General features: G+C 37.9%; 1 protein-coding gene across 1 annotated transcript in view; it reads left to right on the top strand.

Moving 5' to 3' along the window:
* GREB1L (GREB1 like retinoic acid receptor coactivator) overlaps positions 1-20,278 on the top strand; it is a 282,213-nt gene that overhangs the window by 162,073 nt on the left and 99,862 nt on the right. The window contains exons 6-8 of the mRNA XM_037031689.1: positions 3,596-3,772; positions 9,094-9,270; positions 11,486-11,608. Coding sequence (XP_036887584.1) covers positions 3,596-3,772; positions 9,094-9,270; positions 11,486-11,608 — 477 coding nt within the window. The remainder of the gene's footprint in view (positions 1-3,595; positions 3,773-9,093; positions 9,271-11,485; positions 11,609-20,278) is intronic.

Here is a 20,278-nt window from a genome sequence, read left to right on the forward strand (position 1 = left end):
TATCTGTCCTTCCATTCTAAATGAAAGTTTTGCTGGATAGAGCAATCTTGGATGTAGGTCCTTGCCTTTCATGATTTGGAATACTTCTTTCCAGCCCCTTCTTGCCTGTAAGGTCTCTTTCGAGCAAATCAGCTGACAGTCTGATGGGAACTCCTTTGTAGGTTACTATCTCCTTGTCTCTTGCTGCTTCTAGGATTCTCTCCTTCATTTTTATCTTGGCTAATGTAATTACGATGTGCCTTGGTGTATTCCTCTTTGGGTCCAACTTCTTTGGGACTCTCTGAGCTTCCTGGACTTCCTGGAAGTCTGTTTCCTTTGCCAGATTGGGGAAGTTCTCCTTTATTATTTGTTCAAATAAGTTCTCCATTCGTGGCTGTTCCTCTTCCCCTTCTGGTACCCCTATAATTCGGATGTTGGAATGTTTAAAGATGTACTGGAGGTTCTAAGCCTCTCCTCATTTTTTTGAATTCTTATTTCTTCATTCTTTTCTGTTTGTTGTTTCTTTCTTCCTTCTGGTCCACTCCATTGATTTGAGACCCAGTTTCCTTTCCATCACTATTGGTTCCCTGTGCATTTTCCTTCATTTCACTTAGTTTAGCCTTCATTTGTTCCTCTAATTTGTGACTAAAATCAACCAGTTCTGTGAGCATCCTGATCACCAGTATTTTGAACTGTGCATCTGATAGGTTGACTATCTCTTGGTTGCTTAGAGGTATTGGCTCTGGGGCTTTGAACTGTTTCTTCTGCTATAATGTTTTGGTCTGTTCGCACCTGTTCTGTATGAGGGGTGGAGCCTTAGGTGTTCGCCAGGGCAGGGTGATCCAGTTGCTAGGTTGTGATGTTGTATGTGGGGGTGGGGTCTGAGAGGGAAAAAATGGCGCTTTGCTTCACTCCCTTCCGCCGCTTCCCCCAAGCGAGCTGGGCCTTTCTGGTGCTGATTCCCATTGTCGGTGGGCTTGTATGCATTCTAGAACCTTGTGGGTTTCTCCAACAAACTTTCCTGTGAGGGTGGGAGTCTATCCCTGCACCTCAGCCCCCACAAGTGTTTTCACTGGGTGTTTTGAGGCTTTATTTCCCGGCGCTAGGACCGTGATTTGCGTGATGTCTTGCTCCCCAGTTATCTGCGCAAGAATGCGGGACAGCTGCCTGGTCAGCCAGCTGCCTTGGGCACAGTGCCCCTGCTTCTCAATCTCCGCCTCGCTGGGTCTTCCCATTGCCACCCCACACCCCCCAGGGTCTGCCAGCCGCTGCCTTGCACACCCAGGGTGCCTTGCACACCTGGTATCACCGCCTCTTGTGCTGCAGCCCCTCTCTGTTCAGCCGTTTGACTCCTCTCCGCCTACGGGTCTGGATGAATGTGTGTATTTTAACTCTTTGGTTGTCGGAGTGCCATACAGTTCAATTTTCTTTCAGTTTTGGTTGTTACTTTGTTTCTGAATTGTTGTTGTCCTTATTTTGGTTGTTTGAGGAGGTACAGTGTGTCTACCTACGCTTATGCCTCCATTTTGGCCGGAAGTCCCCTGGGTCTAAACTTCCCATTCTTAACATCATTAAACTCATGTAACCTTGGGCTAGTTCCCTAAACTTTTTGAGCTTTAATTTCTCTACCTTTGAAAAGGAGATAGTAGTACCTACCCAGAGTGGTTGAGAGGATTAAATAACATAATCTAAACAGTATTTAGCTCTGTACCTGGCTTTTGTTAAGTGATCCATAAAATTTAGCTGCCATCAGTAGCTCCCATGATTGTCTCATCATCATCATCATGATCCATATCCAACTTCCAAAGTGCAAAACAGACTGTGAGTCTGTTCTTTAATGAGGGTGGGGGCAGCAAGAGTTTTTTTATTCCCCCCCCCTCAAGGGCTTTATGTGTCCACAGGCTCCAAAAAATGTTTGGAGACTGGATAAATAACATGATATATTTAAATGACTATTTGCCAAATAAGAATAGATGATATTGTAATAAAATACTAATTCATTTCAAATTGTTAAAGAATTCACAAAAACATTTTGAATTATATTTCTCAATTCACAAACCCAAAGAGCTAAATTTGAGGTTTTTTAATGCTAATAGAGTTTTTTACAGCTCGAAATAGTTGAACTCCATTGTCCTTATCACTTTAGCTTTTCTGTTGACTTTTTCAATTTTACTGTGTCTGCTTTCACATTTGGTGATCCAGACTATATAGTAGCTTTATATGCACCACAGCATTGTACCAAGTTTGGATGTCATTTTCTTTTCATTTCTTATGTATTAACTGATAGCATCCAATTGTTTGTTGGCATTTGGTTAGCATTGTAATATGAATCGATGTTGGAAAAATCTAGCGTGGTTCTTCTCTACTTTCTTTTGGGCAGTGATGATAATGATCACCTCCAGGTTGTGTGTTGAGTTAGGTTTCCATCCTCCCTCTCTTAGAACTCCCTCAAAGAGCACCTTTAGGTACCTTTATTTAGCCTTATTTGGTTGCAAGTGACAGAAACCCACCTCAGACTAGCGTAGGTAGAATGAAGAAGTTATTGGAAAAATTCCAAAGCAAAAAATGTCTTGACCAAACCATGGGAAAGGGCTTCACAGGTCCAAACTACCAGAACGTTCCTCTTGCCCCTCCTGTCTCTGCTGACAGATTTCTCTCACAGGCCAAGGAACAGAACTGCCACAGAGCTAATCAAGCCATGCTCTCTCTGGTTCTATCAGAATACTTAAGGAAAGGGCTTTGATTGGCCTGGTTTATGTCAGGTGCCCACCCCTGGACTGACCAACTATGAACTATGGCTGAAGAGGGGGTTATTACATGGCCCATCTTGGGTCAGGAATATCACAACTGTCCAGGAGAATCACGTGATTAGAGTGCAGGGAGGATTATGTTCCCTAAGAGGTGGAGATCCACAATTTGTAGCAAAAAATAGTTGTCCTCTTTAATATTATTTTGTGATTATCAATTCCTTATATATTCTTCCAATTACCTACAATATGAGTTTTCAGAGGAAGATATCTGTATCCCCAGGCATAGGACAGCATTTGTTGTAAATGATTTTTAATAAATAATGAACTAATGAATTACTATAATATGTTACGGTACTCAAAGCAATTATATAAGACTTTTGTCATACCTTGTCATTTCATATAATAACGGGTGAAAATAACCTAACAGTTTGGAGTTCTGGCTCTGGCCCATTCACCAAACTCCAAGTTTCAGTAACTTCCTATGTGAAGTAAAGAGCATCTCTGTTCTTTGATCATCCCTGTTTATAGATATGAACATGCATTGAAAGTTAAAATACTATATTATATGCACATAAAAATTACATAAATTTTTTCAAAGTTTGCTCCATATTTATTATTATATCCTTACTTGTGGACAGAAAATATAAAACTTGTAAATATTGGCTACACAAATCAGAATACCTCCTTTTAGTGTCTTTTCACTTCTGCTCAGAGAGGCACATATGATAGATTTGTCTTCTAGTTGGAGTATATGGACTTTAAATTTAGTCCTTAGTAGTGATTCCCACAGGTAAATCTACCCTCCAAATGGGTTATAAAGCATATTAATCTCCCTAAACACTTGTGTCTTTTTCCCTGGTTTTTAGGTTTTTGTCAAGCAGGAAAGGATTTGCGTTTGGTATCTCTCTGTATGGAACAAATCGACATCCCAGCAGGATTCCTTCTGGTGGGGGCAAAGTCTCCCAATCTCCCTGAACACATCCTAGTGTGTGCTGTAGACAAGCGATTTCTACCGGATGATCATGGAAAAAATGCACTTTTAGGTGAGTATTTCACCCAAAATTCCTTCCAAGATAAAGGAGTTAAAATACAAGTTTATTTTAAGCCCTGGCTGGTGTAGCTCAGTGGATTGAGCACAGGCCTGTGAACCAGAGGATCGCGGTTCGATTCCCAGTCAGGGCACATGCCTGGGTTGCAGGCTGGTTCCCTGCAGGCCAACTCCCAGCAGGGAATGCACGAAAGGCAACCATACATTGATGTTTCTCTCCTTCCCCTCTAAAGATAAATAAATAAATAAAATATTAAAAAAAAATACAAGTTTATTTTAAATATCACAGAACTTTTTTAAAATTGGAGAGTTAGTTGAGGAATATTCTATAGTTTAGTGCCAACACTTTTTCTTTTAGTAACTTCTTCAAAGTTATTTTTTATTTATTCTCAAAATATTTGCTTTAATAAAAAGAACTTTTTTTAAACCAAGCATGCAATTTATCAAAAATTAATATGCTATAAAACCAGGTAGGATTCACTTTCTATAGAATCATTGATCTGGGCCTGCTAGCAAAATGTCACCTCTCAATTATTCACCTGTGGGTTATCTACTTTTTAAGTTATTTGTAGTTTTTCTAAAATAATGATTCATTATTTATAACTTCAGTCAGTTTTATGTGATTTTCATTTTATATTTAGTATTAGTCACCCAAAACTAGAGTGAATTAGGAATATATATTTGTATATACAGTGTAAAATAATGTATTTCTTTATCTCAGAGTTGTTTTACTTTTTGATATGCTGTACTTTACATCCTATGACTATTTTGTAACTACCAAATTGTACTGCTTAATCCCTTCACCTTTTTTACCCAGCTCCCCAACCCCCCTCCCATCTGGCACCCTCAGTTTATTCTGTGTTTATGAGTCTGTTTCTGTTTTGTTCTTTTATTTTGTTCTTTAGATTCCACACATAAGTGAAATTATGTGGTATTTGTCCTTCTATATCTGACTTACCTCACTTAGCATAATACCCTCTATACCCATCCCTGTTGTCACAAATGGTAAGATTTCATTCATATTTATGGCCAAGTAATATCCCATCATACATATGTACCATATCTTCTTTGTTCAGTCATCCACTGATAGGCATTTGAGTTGCTTTGATATCTGTGCTTCCTGCATTTGTGTGTTTTTTCCCTTCACCAGGTTAGGGAAGTTTTCAGTCATTATTTCTTCAAATAGTTTCCCAATCTCTTGCACTTCTCTCTTCTCCTTTTGTTACACCTATGATACAAATGTTATCCTTGATATTTCAGAGGTCCCTTAAACTATCTTTATTTATTTGGTTCCTTTATTTTCCTATTCTGAATGGGTGTTTTCTGTTACATTGTCTTTTATTTTTATTTTTTCATTCTAATTGAATTTATTGGGGTGATATCAGTTAATAAAATTATATAGGTTTCAATTATATAGGTACAGTGCTATGATTTATCATCTGTATATTGTGTCGTGTGTTCACCATTCAAAATTATCTCCTTTTATCACCTTATTCGCCCTTTACACTTCTTTATCTTTCCCCACCCACCTTTTCCTCTTGCAATTGCCATACTGTTGTCTGTATCTAAAAGTTTTTTTTTAATTTAATTTATTTATTTATATTTAGAGGGGAAGGAGAGAGGGAGAGAAACATCAGTGTATGGTTCCCTTTCGTGCATCCCCTGCTGGGAGTTGGCCTGCAGGGAACTGGCCTGCAACCCAGGCATGTGCCCTGACTGGGAATTGAACCAAGATCCTCTGGTTCGCAGGCATGTGCTCAATCCACTGAGCTACGCCAGCCAGGGCTGTATCTAAGAGTTTTTTATTTTTATTATTATTTTTTGGACTTGAAGCAGATTTTTGTTTTATTTTCAATTATATTTTATTAATTATGCTATTACATTTGTCCTGATTTTCCCCCTTTGCTCCTCTCCACCTGGCAACCCCCATTCCCTCAGGCAATCTCCCCACTCTTGTTCATGTCCAGAGCTCATGTAAGTAAGTTCTTTGGCTACTGCTTTTCCTGTACTGTACTTTATATCCCCTTGGCTATTCTGTAGCTACTGATTTGTACTATTTAAGCCCCTCACCTCTCACCCAATCTTCCATAATTCCCTCCCATCTCTTTATTTTTAACCTTTGATATTTTAATTATGATGTGACTTAGGGTGGGTATCTTTGCATCCATCTTGTTTAGGACTCTCTGTGCTTCCTAGACTTGCATATCTAGTTCCTAGATCAAATTGGGGAAGTTTTCTTTCATTACTTTTTCAGATAGATTTCCAATATCTTGCTCTTTCTCTTCTTCTCATATCCCTGTGAAGTGAATGTTGGATTGCCTAAAATTGCCCCACAGGCTGTATACACTATCCTTGTTTTTTGTTTTTTGTTTTATGAATTCTCTTTTCTTCTTGTTCTGATTAGTTGGAACCATGGGCAGGGGGGTGACGTGTGGAGCTGGGACTCCTCACTCCTGAGGAATCCCTCCTGAATTTTTATCCACCACTTGTGGGTGAGGGAACAGCCCATTCCGAATGTGTGCCCCTCCTACCAGTGTGGACGGATGTGGTTTCTTTACTTCCATAATTGCCAGACTTCCATTCAACTCGATTTCTGTCAGTTCTGAGCAATGTTTTTTCTACATTTTAGTTGTGATTTTGTTGTGGTTGTATGAAGGGGTGAGCCATATCTGCACCACCTTGTTGACTAGAATTCCCCCTATACTGTACTTCACATCTCCATGGCTATTCTGTAACTACCTATTTAATCCTCTCACCTCTTCATCCATTCCCCCACACCACTCTCCCATCTGGCAACCATCAAAACACACTCTGTATCCAAGATTCAGTCTCTGTTCTGGTTTGCCTAGTTTGTTTTTTACATTCAATTGTTCAATGATATGTACTTTTTGCCATTTAATTTAACGTTCATAATTTTGATCTACTTTTTCTTGAATAGGTCCCTTTAACATTTCATATGATAATGGCCCAGTGATGATGAACTGCTTTAATTTTACCTTATCTGAGAAGCACTTTATCTGTCATTCCATTCTAAATGATAGCTTTACTGGATAGAATAATCTTGGAGGAAGGTCCTTGTTTTTCAAGACTTTGAATACTTCTTTCAAGACCCTTCTTGCCCTTAAGAGGTTTTTGGTTTTTTTTTGAGAAATTAACTGAAAGTCTTATGGGAACTCCTATGTAGATTCAATTGTGGATAGTTGTGAATTTATTGCCATTTTGATATTCTTAGTATTGATCATCTTTTTCTTAAATAAATCCCTTTAACATTTCAAATAATAATGAACTGTGATGATGAACTTCAGCTTTATCATGTCTGAGAAGCACACTATCTACCCGTCAATTCCAAATGAATTGCTTTTGGAATGAATTGCTTTCCAAGATCTTTTTCATCACTTTGAATACTTCTTGCTAGTCCCTTTCAGACTAGCTAGTATCTTTTGAGAAATCAGCTGACAGTCTTATGGGAACTCCCCCATAAGTAACAGACTGCTTTTCTCTTGCTACTTTTAAGATCTGCTCTTTATCTTTTTTTTTTAGATTTTTACTTATTTTTTTTAGAGAAAGAAGGAAAGGAAGGAGAAAGAGAGGGAGAGAAGCATAGATGTGTGGTTGGCTCTCACACACCCTCTACTGGGGACCTGGCCTGCAACCCAGACATGTGCCCTGACTGGGAATCAAACTGGTGACCTTTTGGTTCGCAGGCCCACACTCAATTTACTGAGCCACACCAGGCAGAGCCTGCTCTTTATCTTTCACCTTCAGTATTTTAATTATGATGTGTCTTTGTGTGGTCCTCTTTGGGTATATCTTAATTGGGACTCTCTGTTCTTCCTCGACTGGTGTGTCCATTTCTTTCACCAAATTAGAGAAGTTTTCTTTATTTTTTCAAATAAGTTTCAATTTCTTGCTCTTTCTTTTCTTCATCTGGCACCCCTATGATTCACGTTTGTATGTTTGAAGATGTCCCAGAGGTTCCTTAGCCTCTCCTCACTTTTTTGGATTCTTTTTTCTTGTTGTTCTCATTGAATGTTTCTTTCTTCCTTACGTTCCAAATCATTTTTGATTCTTGACTTCATCTCCTCCACTGTTGTATCCCTATAAATTTTTCTTTATTTCACTTAGTGTAGCCTTCATTTCTGCCTGGGTCTTTTCTATGAAGTCCCAGTGAGTTCCTTCAGCAACCTGATCACCAGTGCTTTGAACTCTGCATCTGATAGATTGCTTATCTCTATTTCATTTAATTCTTTTTTCTGGAGTTTTGTTCTATTCTTTCATTTGGGCCATATTTCATTGTCTCTTCATTTTGACAGCCTCCCTGTGTTTGTTTCTGTGTAGAGCTGCTTTGACTCCCTGTATTAGGAGCATGACCTATTGTGGAAGAGTGCCCTAGTTAGTTGGATGGGGCGGGGTCTTAGGTAATCTCTGAAGCCAGGCACTCTGCTGCTGCTCTGTGGCTTTTTGTGGGGGAGGGCTCGGAAAGGGGACAGTGCCACTGTCTGGCATCTGGTGTTTTGTCCAGAAGAAAGTAGTCTCCTGTACTGTCCTGATGGCAGTCACTTCATTTCTCCTTGTACGGCACTGGTGCCCTTCCAGCTGTTGCCACTGTGCTGGAGCCCAAAGGGACCGAGTCTTTGTAAGTCTAAGTCTGTTATGGGCTCTTTAAAAGGAAACTCCTGGGAATCCCACAGTTTCTTCCACCACTCCAACCTGCACTGATTTTTACAGCCAGAAATTGTGAGGGCTTACCTTCCTGGTGCTGGAACCCTGGGCTGTATTGTCTGGTGTGGGGCTTGGATCCCTTGCACCCAAGGTATCCCTGCTGATTTTTATACACCCACATATGGGTGTGGGAATGCCCATTCTGCATCTCCACCCCTCCTACCCATCTGGATGAATGTGGCTTCTTTAATTCCTTGCTTGTTAGACTTCCAGTTTGGTTTTCTAATGATCTGGGTGATATTTCTTTTGTAGTCTAGTTGTAATTTTTGCTGTGGTTATGAGAGGGTGTAAGCCATGTGTACCTCTCTCTTGACCAGAAGTCAATTATATAAATTCTATCACGTGATATTATCTACTTTGTTTCCCAAGCCATTATCTTTTTAGATCATTAAAAATTCTTTAAATTATTTTCAGTCTTTAACTGTTACGAAGTACTCTGCTAAAATATTGTACTTGTTTTTTTCCTTTGAATTTTTTTCTTGAAATTAGGAAGCCATTGAGTCAAAGACTGTTGATATTTTCTGTGCTTCTTTAATGTACAAGTATTGTATCCATGTACAAGGACACCAGTAACTTTGGTTTTCCTCCTTTCAGGGTTTTCTGGAAACTGTATCGGCTGTGGAGAAAGAGGATTTCGGTATTTTACAGAATTTTCCAACCATATTAACTTGAAGCTCACCACCCAGCCAAAGAAGCAGAAGCACTTAAAGTACTACCTAGTCAGAAGCTCCCAGGGTGTACTGTCCAAGGGGCCTCTTATCTGCTGGAAAGGTAGCAGCAACCTCCTGGAGGGAAAGGCAGGGGAAGGGAATGAGGCCACTACCATAATGACAAGTGACCCATGTAGGGTTCAGCGTTCAGGGGTGATACAGATAACCATCCCAAGTTAAGAATGCTACTCCCAAATCCAAAGCCTTCTGACAGGTTATTTGACATGATTTTGATCTTTTAATAAAGCGTATGTTCAAGTTTAGGAAAGTGCATATCCTTATGCATCTGTCTCTTGGGAAGGTGGAGTATAACTCTAGGGGAAAAAAAGGACTCCTTCTGCCTCTTCTCTCATTTGGAAAGGTCCTTAAAGTGTCAGTTTCCCAATGACATGTTTTTTCTGATTTATTTAATAGGTTTCTTTGATAATTTCCAAGTATTCATGTTTTCCTGTTTTAATTAGAACTAAGCATACTTTAGAATAAATAATGCTCTCTTCATAATACCTGGGAAAATGCACTGTTTAGTTGACAAAGTTTTATTTCTTTTTGGTTAGGAAGAACTTAACTAACTTATGTGTAGAAATGAATCCAGTTGAAACTTCATGTCTTCATGTGTTTGATAGAATTTCACACAAGTTCTATTCATTATTCTAATGCAGTGGAATATGTAATCCTTATTCTTTTGAGTAGTTTCTTAGATGCTGAGATTTTTCTCAGTTATTTATATTACTATTTTAAAGACAATATAATAATTGCCTTTAATGTTTCTATTTGTTGTCTGGGCAATATTTTGACCTGACCATGAAAAAATATCATACTAAATCCAAATTACAACTGCAGATTGGCTTCTGAGTCTTTCACCGTAATTATTCTTGGTTGTATTGGAAATGACATTACATAACTCCTCTGGAAATGGCTCTATGTTCCAAACCAGGTGTCATCAGAACTTAAAGCGTATCGCCACTGAATCATAAGCATAGTGTATTTTAAATAACTCTGTATTCTAATAAAGTCTAAAGAATTTCCTCTAGAAAATTTGTTTTAAGTGTCATAAACTCTAATAAAAGAAAAAAATGGGATAAATGTTGCCTCCCTGCCTCTTAACTGCCTTTTTAAGCTTTTGTTTTGGTTGCATAAAATATTTTTAACTTCTGAATATTTTGAACTGTCATTGAGTGCTCAACGACAATTCATCTTTCTGGGAAAGAATATCTGTGAAATCATTTCTGATACGATGATCCTGGGTGACTTCTGAAGCCTTACATTTATAGCAGTTACTATTTTGGAATTGGAACTGTATAGATCTATGTACACATACATACAAACATATAACATCAATTTACAAATATGCATATATACACATTTTGGGCAGATAGCCTCTTAGGCCAAATAAAATAACTCTGCAAGGAAGGTCATAGCATAGAAGGTGATAGAAAACTGCCTCCAACCCTTGCATGTATCGAATAAACTTGGAAACTCTGTAAAGGAACCTCTATAATTAACCTGGTCACTTACAACCATTTATATCTTTTTCACATGCTGCCTTTAAGACTAATATGGTAAAACACACAGTATAATTTGGTTGGCAGTTACAGCCCCACACATTGACATAGTATCTGCTATCTACCTGAACCAGTATTATTAACAAGGTATTATTAAAATATACCAAAGACCTATATCAGCTTAATTGAAATGAAGCTTGGTGTAAACAACCTGAATATTGACTACCTATTTTCACTAATAAGAACTAAGAATAATAATAACTTGGGCATTTTTAATGTTTCTTTGCTTCTACTTTTGAGCATAAATTAAGGTTGATGTAAGAAGTTTGAAAGTAGTGTAGATGGTCTCTAGGTTACTGTTCCACACTTAAATCAATCCTGGATAGCAGATTAATTGGGATTTGAAAGCTTATTAGATTTTTATAAATTATTGGTAGTTTAACCTCAGTCTTACCCATAAAACTAATATGACTGTATTGGTTATGAGTAATTTTTCCCCTGAGAACTAGTCTGTGGGTAAAAAAGCCCGATTACTCTTTGTAACCATTCCTTTGCCTTCTAAACATGGCATCTGGCCCTATGAAGACAAACTGTGCTCACCATGTGCAACATTCTGTTGGAATCAGGATTAAAGTAAGGGGAGCCTCAGAAAAGGAAAATGGTTGTCGTTTATGGAGGAGCAACTTATTTTAGAGTTTGTAGATTGTGTTTCCAACACCTGTTTTAACAGACTTTTTGGTCTTCTCACATAATGTGACTCGCACTCTTTTACAGAATGTAGAAGCCGACAATCCTCTGCTACTTGCCACTCTATTAAACCAAACTCTTCAGTGTCATCAACCGTGACCCCAGAAAATGGCACAACTAATGGATACAAATCAGGATTCATTCAGACAGGTAATGGGGTATTTCAGGGTTGGGGGATAATTTTAAGCAGTAGATGCATATTTAATGAGGCATTTAAAACTTACTGTCAGCTGGTTTGAATAAAAGTGTTTTAAAATAGAAATAAATTCTTTAGTTATTATTAGAATTAGAACTCGGCATTGAGATAGGCCAGTCTGTGGGTTACCAGAACCCCAATTCCTTCCAGTGCTCAGACAGGGATAAAAAAAGGAACGGATAGTTGATAGGGAAATGAGCTGAAGCATAAGGCCCATTTCTAGAGGAGTTTGACAGGAGGCAATAAGTAGAAATCCAGACATGAGGAAAGTCTGTCTCATAGCTGTCAGGTGGTATGTATTGGGGATATACTCATGAAGACTTGAGTTCCAGGGTAGGGCTCTATCTAAGCCCACAGAACTTTATAGGTAGTATTGTCCCAACTGGGATACAAAGTAAGGTCCCAAGGTAGGACTGAGGATCACAGAAGAATCCAGGTTCCAGTTTCTAGTGGTTCAAGAGAGGAGCTTGGATACAAATAAGCAGATAAAATTTTAGTGCCTGAAATGAGATTACAATACCAGAGCAGTATCAGCAGAGTGGAAAATCTGATACTGAGCAGGTAAGTTACTGGTCTAAGGCTTCTAAAAATTCCTTCAGTAAACAAAGACAGAACTAGCCCAGGCCCTGGGGTCAGGACAAGGCTCCAGGTGAGAATAAATGTTTCCAGGTGGCTCAAAGGCTGGAAGGCTATAACCAAAAAGATCACTGCAGATAGTATTTCAGAAAGTTATTCACAAGCAATCTTGGTGATATCTTAGGCAAGAAGAAAACATTTTAAAAGAATTTGTGAATTTATTTTAGTTTACTTGTATCTTGTAAAGTATACTTTTACTCATCTCATGTGCAAACTTCATAGTATATGTGCTTTGCCAATGTCTCATCGACCACTCAAATTGAAAAGAAGGCTGTATTAATTTATTCCAACTCAGCATTCTTCTTTAAAATTTATGTGGAATTCCTATGAGCTAGTCAATTATTTCTTTTTATTTTCAAGATACAAGTAGTGATTATTAGAATGCATTAACAATGGCAATGATATATGGCAGAATGTATATGGGACACTTCTTTCTGTGTGTCCACACTCAGCTAAGTCCACTTCGTTCTGGATTTAAAAAGTCTAACTTTCATCTGTTCAAGAGATTTATATAGAGGCTGTGATTTAAGAAAAAAAAAAAAGACAGCATTTCTCTTTAGAATAAATGAGAGAATGTCATGTTACTAGGTATTCAAGAAAGAAAAAAGTTGGCATTTATCCCTTGAAATTGAAAGACTGGCCTTCATTACAATATGATAAACCTACATGTCTCTCCTGGAGTATTATTTAGGTAATTTGATTGATTCTGTGAGACCTTGGGGCCAGTGAAATGGAATTTTAAAACTGCAACATTAAAAAATGAATATGTACTTAAATCAAACAAAAATTTATCAAGTGTGTATTACATTCTAAGATCCTTGTCAAATGCTGTAAGGCAGGGTTTCAGTAATTGACTGATGGCTCTGATGATTTAAAAACCACACATAGAAGGAATAAAAACAATAAAGCATGTTACATTTCCAAAGAGGGAAAGGTTGGTATATAAATAACTAGTTGCACATGAAAATCTATTAAAATGTTAATAAGTGGTAATTCAAAAAAAGGCAGTAATGCATTTTCATTAGACATATGCAGTCATATGACATTCCGGTCAATCATGGACTGCATGTATGGCAGTGGTCCCATAAATAATGGCAATGGTCCCATAAAGTTTGTTTGCGATGTTCGAAGAAAAGGCTGGCCAAGACTACGATGTTGAATTTGCTCCCAGCTCTGGGTAGTTTGAATAGAGGAGGAAGCTCAGCATGCTGTTTACCTACCTGCTTTCCACCATCCCCCAAACACATGCTCACACACACACATTCATTCACTTGTCCCCTACTCCTGCCCCCTTTCTCTTCTTCTCCCCCTCTCCTTTTTATTACTTCTTGGGTCTCTTTTGATCTCTGCTCTTCCTTACTCTCTCCTCTTCATTTTCTCCCTTCCTCCCTCCCTCCTCCTGATGACCATGCTCTCTCCAACAGCACCTCCCTCCGCAGCCCTCCTTCTGTCCCCCAGCCAATGCATGCATGCACACATATGCACACTTTTATCTTTCATACTCTATTTTTACTGTACTTTTTTTATGTTTAGGTATGCATAAATACTACTGTGCCTGCAGTATTCAATATAGTAACACACTGCTCAGGTTTGTAGTCTTGGAGCAATAGGCTATAGCATATAGCTTTAGGTGTAGCTATACCATCTAGGTTTGTGTAAAAGCACTCTGTGAGTTTCATACAACAACACAATTTCCTAATGATACATTTCTCAGAACATCCCTGTCATTAAGCAACACATGACTGTATACCAGGAAATATGTTTTGAAAACAAATGTTGTTCTGACGAAGAGGAAACCAAGATACAGGTTTTAGCACAGGGTCTATCAGTTACCATGAAGAGACACAGGCAAGTCACTGACTGACTCACAGTGAACACCAGTGGCCAAGATTTATGCCAATATTCTTGGGTATCCCTTATCATGGCGAAAGTGGCATTTTGTCTGTGAAATTAGCTATTAATAATTTTAGGTGCAATCCAGAAAATTTAATACAAGAAAGTGCCTTTTAAAAGGAGGCTTTTATCTAAAACTTTCTTCTTAATGAATTGTTTATAAAATTTACAATTTCTTTCTTCCTACATATGTTGAAAGTAATAGGTTATAAGAATTCCATGTTGACATTATGAAATGATTGCAAATATGCGAGTACGCAGCGTTTCCTTAGCTGACAGATTCATCGTTCTATGAGACAGCTTTCTTAATCTGCAATGTGCGACTGCCTATAATCAGCAGTTCTGCCTGAAATCTAAGCACACACACATTGCATAGTTATTTAAAGAAGGGATTACTGACTATTTACACAGCTTTATCTTAATTTCACCTGCCAAGCTCTGGATGTGCTACTCTGGCTGGCTTGGAGTTTATTCTTGCATATTTTCTTTCGACAAATTTATGTCACTCATATTTCAAATTTTACCAACAATCCTGGTAAAATATTTTATTTTGACTGAAGGTGGCTATACAGTTATCTACCTTCATTATGTGCATATAACACACACACAGAGGCATTGTGTTTAATCCATACATGAATTAAAGAATACATGAAAAAAATCTTTGTCTACTTTCACTTTTTTTTGCACATGGATATTCAGTAATCTCAGCATCTTTGTTTTTTTTCTTTATATTGAATTTACTAGGGTGACACTGGTTAACAAAATTATACAGGTTTCAGGTGCACGGTTCTACAACACATATATGTACGCCGTATAGAATGTTCACTACTCCAAGTCAAGTGTCCGTCCATTACCATTTATCCCCCTTAAACCCTCCTTCCCCTTTCTTCACTCTCCTCCCCACTCGGCAGTCACCACACTGTTGTCCATGTCCATGAGTATTTTTCTTTTTTCCCTTTTTTGGCTCACTTTCTCTGCCCCTCCACACACACTCACCCTCAACAGCTGTCAGCCTACTCCATCTATGAGTCTGTCTCTGTCTTGCTTGTTAATTCATTGGATTCCACATATGAGTGAAATCAGTATGGTACTTGCTTTTCTCTAACTGGCTTATTTCACTTAACACAATGCTCTCCAGGTCCATCTACTCATCTGCTGAAGGGCACTTGGGCTGCTTCCAAATCTTGGCTATTGTAAATAATGCTGCAGTGAACATAGGGGTGAATTATATTTTTTCAAATTGGTGTTTTAGGTTTCCTTGGTTAAATTCTCAGAAATGGAATTGCTGGGTCATAAGGCAGTTTTATTTCTAATTTTTTGAGGTAACTCTATACTGCTTTCCATGGTGGCTGCACGAATCTGCATTCCCACCAACAGTTCACAAGGGACCCTTTTCTCCACATCCTTGCCAACATTTGTTTGTTAATTTATTGATGATAGTTATTCTGACAAGTATGAGGTCATACCTCATTGTGGTTTTAACTGGCATTTCTCTGATGATTGGTGACATTGAACATCTTTTCATATGTCTATTGACCATCTATATGTCCTCTTTGGAGAAGTGTCTTCAGGTCCTTTGCCCATTTTTAATTGGATTATTTGGGGTTTTTGGTTTTTTTTAATACATATTTTATTGAATGAGTGAGTGAATTTTTTTAAAGATTTTATTTATCTTTAGAGGGGAAGGGAAGGAGAGAAGGAGAGAAGTATCAATGTATGGTTGCCTCTCGTGAGTCCCCTGCCAGGAACTGGCCTGCAACCCAGGCATGTGCCCTGACTGGGAATCGAACCGAGATCGTGTGGTTCGCAGGCCCGCGCTCAGTCCACTGAGCTACACCAGCCAGGGCTAGTGTTGAGTTTTTTAAGCTCTTTATAAATTTTGGGTGTTAACAACTTATTAATTATATCATTGGTGAATATGTTCTCCCATTCAGTGGGTTGTTGTTCATTTTGTTGATGGTTTCCTTTGCTCTGCAAAAACTTTTTAGTTTGATGTAGTACCATTTTTTCTTTTCTTTTTGTTTTTGTTTTCCTTCCCTAAGGAGATGTATCTGGAAAAATATTGCTGCAAGGAATGTCTGAGATTTTACTGCCTTTTCTTTTCTAGGGTTTTTATGGTTTTGACGCTAACATTTAAGTCTTTAATTCATTTTGAGTCTGTTCTTGGCAAAACTTAAAAAGTTAAATTATTAACTCAGCAACTACCTTTTAAATAACCAAGAAAGATGAAGACATGTGTGCACAAATGTTCATAGCAGTTATCCATTGTGGATGACAACTAGAAACAACTTAAACATCATCAGTCAGCTCATGAACAGAGACAAAAATATAGTGTGTTCATATAATACCATTGAACAATAGTAAGAAAAAAGCTACTGACACATGCTACATCATGGATAAACCTCAAAAATGTTATTATGCTTGGTGAAATAAACCAGGCAAAAGAGATTTTACATTACAAGGTTTCTTTTTTTTTTAAGTATCCAGAAAAAGCATAAGTTTATAGAGACAGGAAATAGATTAGTGGTTGCCTGGGACAACGGGTTGGAATGGAAATTAAATGAAAATGGTCATGAAGGTTCAAATTGGGGAGATGAAAATGTTTTAAAACTGATTTAGGGTGATGATTTCACCATGGTAAAGTCATGAAAAATAACTGGACTGTACATTTAAAATTGGTAAATTTTATGATATGTAAAACATACTTAAAGAAAGGTGTGAAAAAGACTAAAAAGCTGGTCTGAGAGAAAGATGAAATCCTTTGGAGTGGCACTGTGTCAGTCACAATCTAATCTATTGCATATATGCTATGGGACGAGCACTGCTACAGACCAGAAGGTGAATAGCATGGGTCTTGGAGTCACAGTCCTGGTGTTTAAATACTGCACCTGGCATATATTTGTGGCAGCTTGAAATAAGCCCATCAATTGTTCTGTGCCTTGGTATCCTCATTTGTAAAACCCAAATTAACTACACCTATTTCGCAACTAAGGATTAACTCCATTTTGTAACCATACTTATACTTGCATGACATTCTTGCCAATTATAATTGTTAACCATCTGTATCCTCTTATACACTAGAAGCTCTGTGTTTGTCATTTATCCCTGTACCCACTAGTACCTGGTAAATGCCTGGAAATAAATTTTATTTGAATTCCATTTTTAATTTAAATTTGAAGTTAGCATCTGGGCAATTATTAATTTACTGATGTGTACTATTTTTCCAAATAAAAATGATATGTTCATCTACCATTAGGAAGAAACAGGTTTTTTATGCCCTAGCCCAGGGACATCAAATTCATTTTCACCAGGGTACACATCAGCCTCACAGTTGCCTTCAAAGGCCAAATATAATTTTAGGGCTGTATGAATGTGAATACTCCTTAACAGTAACAGTTAAGTGAGAGCTCAGCATTGCTACTGGGTAGAAACAAGGTGCCGGGCTGGATAAAACAATGTGGAGGGCCAGATTTGGCCTGAGGACCTTGTATTTGCCACCTGTGTCTTAGCCTGTAGATCAGAATGGGGACTGACCACCTAAACGGTGCCCCTGTGACAGATAGGATAATTTTTAAGAAGACTGTTAGGCAAGGCCACTTTATAACTTTTGGGGCCCAGGGTACATTTGCCTATGTGGTCCTTTCTCCTTAGAAAAGTATAAATTATATTTTTTGACTGTGTTGGTCAAAAAATGAATATTTAGTATTTTTAAAAATAATTTCCTTGGCCAGAAATTCATTGTTTTCTTCTTCTTTTAAAATTAATTAAAACATTTTCATGAGCCCCTAAAAGTATTATGGACTCTGTGCCTAATGGAGAAGTTGGCCCAGTTACTGAAGATAGAAGCATTGTCCATGAAATGGGATTTTCCTGTCTGTGGGCCACAGTGGACTCAAAGTAGTACAAGCCCCTTAGTGTCTTATGCTTGTATATTAAAGAAGTAAGAACAGTAACAAATGGAAGGACTTGCTGAATCATACATCAAGCCCATGAAGCTTTACTATTAAAGACAGGGTGCAGTAGACACAGGAATAGATACAGTAGAAAGTTGAAAAATACATTCACATAACATATGTGTGTTTCATATATAACAAAAGTGACTTGCAGATCAATGGGACCTTTCATTTCAATGAATGTGCGCAGAAATTGCATGTTCTATGTGACAGAAATGAAACTGAGCCTCTATTTCACACTATACACAAAAGTCAACTCCAGGTGTCTGGAAAATCTGATGTAAAAGGCAAAACTGTTGACCTTTTAAGAAGATTTTTAGAGTACCTTAGATACTGTAGGTACCTTAAAAGTAGAGAAAAAACTGCTTATCATAAAGGAAAAGACTGATATTTCACTACATTAAAATGGCCACTTCTAGTTATTAGAAGGCATCAGAAAGACAGTGAAAAATCAAGCTATAATCTACAAAATGTATAATAGAACTAAAAAAGAGTAGTATAAAAAACATATAGAGAATATCTATGAATTAATAAGAAAAACACATTAATAGAAAAAAATGAACAAAGACTTCAACAAGCATTTCACGAAAGAGGAAGTACAAGTTACCAATAAATACATGGAAAGATGATTAACCACTTTGGTAAATAGGGAAATTACCTTAAAAATACCATGAGTTACCATTATACACATACCAAATTGGTAGTAATTTGAACTGACAGTAGTAAACATCAAGGATTTCAAGCAACAAGATCATACTCTGCTGGTAGGATCTTTAGTTGATGCCACCACTTTGCAAGTAATTTGTAATACATTGTAAAGGAGAAAATGTGCATATCCTGTGTTCCAGTCATTCCACTCCCTTGCACAAGGGCACTAAGAGGTATGTGTAGTACTGGTCTTAGCACTGTTCTTCACAATTGGCTCAAACTGGATAACTCAGTATTCATCAACAATGAAATGGATAAATAAGTTGTGATATATTTATATAATGAAATACCATTTGGCATTGAAAAACAAATCATACCTGCACACAGCACAATGAAGGAATCTTAAAGTGTTAAGCAGGAAATCCATTCACAAGAGTCTATCTACTATGGTTTCACTTCTAATGTGTTCAAAATCAGGCAAAACTAAATTATTTTAGGAATACGTACATAGTCCAGTGGGAAGAGAGACGGAGAAAAGATGGGAAAGGCACAAAAAACCTACTACTTATTTTTTTTGTTATTTTTTAATATATTTTATTGATTATACCATTACAGTTGTTCTATTCCCCCCTTCATTCCCCTCCATCCGCACACTCCCTCCCCCACCATTCTCCCCCCTTAGTTCATAACCACGTGTCTCAAGTTCTTTAGATTCTATATTTCCCCTTCTTGCCCTCCCCCCTATTTTCTACCTACTGTCTATGCTATTTTCTGTACCTTCTCCCCCCTTCTCCTCCTCCCACTACCCTGTTTCTAACCCTCCATGTGTTCTTCATTTCTATGGTTCCACTACTGATCTAGCTGTCCTCTTCGTTTGCTTTTGTTTTAGGTGTGGTTGTTAATACCTGTGTGTTTGCTGTCCTTTCACTGTTCATATTTTTCATCTTCTTTTTCTTATATAAGTCCCTTTAGCATTTCATATAATAAGGGCTTGGTGATGATGAACTCCTTGAACTTGACCTTATCTGAGAAGCACTTTATCTGTCCTTCCATTCTAAATGAAAGTTTTGCTGGATAAAGCAATCTTGGCTGTAGGTCTTTGGATTTCATGACTTGGAATACTTCTTTCCAGCCCCTTCTTGCCTGTAAGGTCTCTTTTGAGAAATCCGCTGACAGTCTGATGGGAACTCCTTTGTAGGTGACTGTCCCCATATCCCTTGCTGCTTCTAGGATTCTCTCCTTCATTTTAGTCTTGGCTAATGTAATTATGATGTGCCTTGGTGTGTTCCTTCTTGGGTCCAACTTCTTTGGGACTCTCTGAGCTTCCTGGATTTCCTGGAAGTCTAGTTCCTTTGCCAGACTGGGGAAGTTCTCCTTTATTATTTGTTCAAATAAGTGTTCCACTCGTGGCTGTTTCTTTCCCCCTTCTGCTCCCCTATAATCCGGATGTTGGAACGTTTAAAGATGTCCTGGAGGTCCCTAAGCCTCTCCTCA

The sequence above is a fragment of the Sturnira hondurensis genome, unplaced genomic scaffold, assembly GCF_014824575.4.
Source record: "Sturnira hondurensis isolate 20B ecotype Veracruz unplaced genomic scaffold, ASM1482457v3 Scaffold0001872, whole genome shotgun sequence".
In the NCBI taxonomy this organism is placed as follows: domain Eukaryota; kingdom Metazoa; phylum Chordata; class Mammalia; order Chiroptera; family Phyllostomidae; genus Sturnira; species Sturnira hondurensis.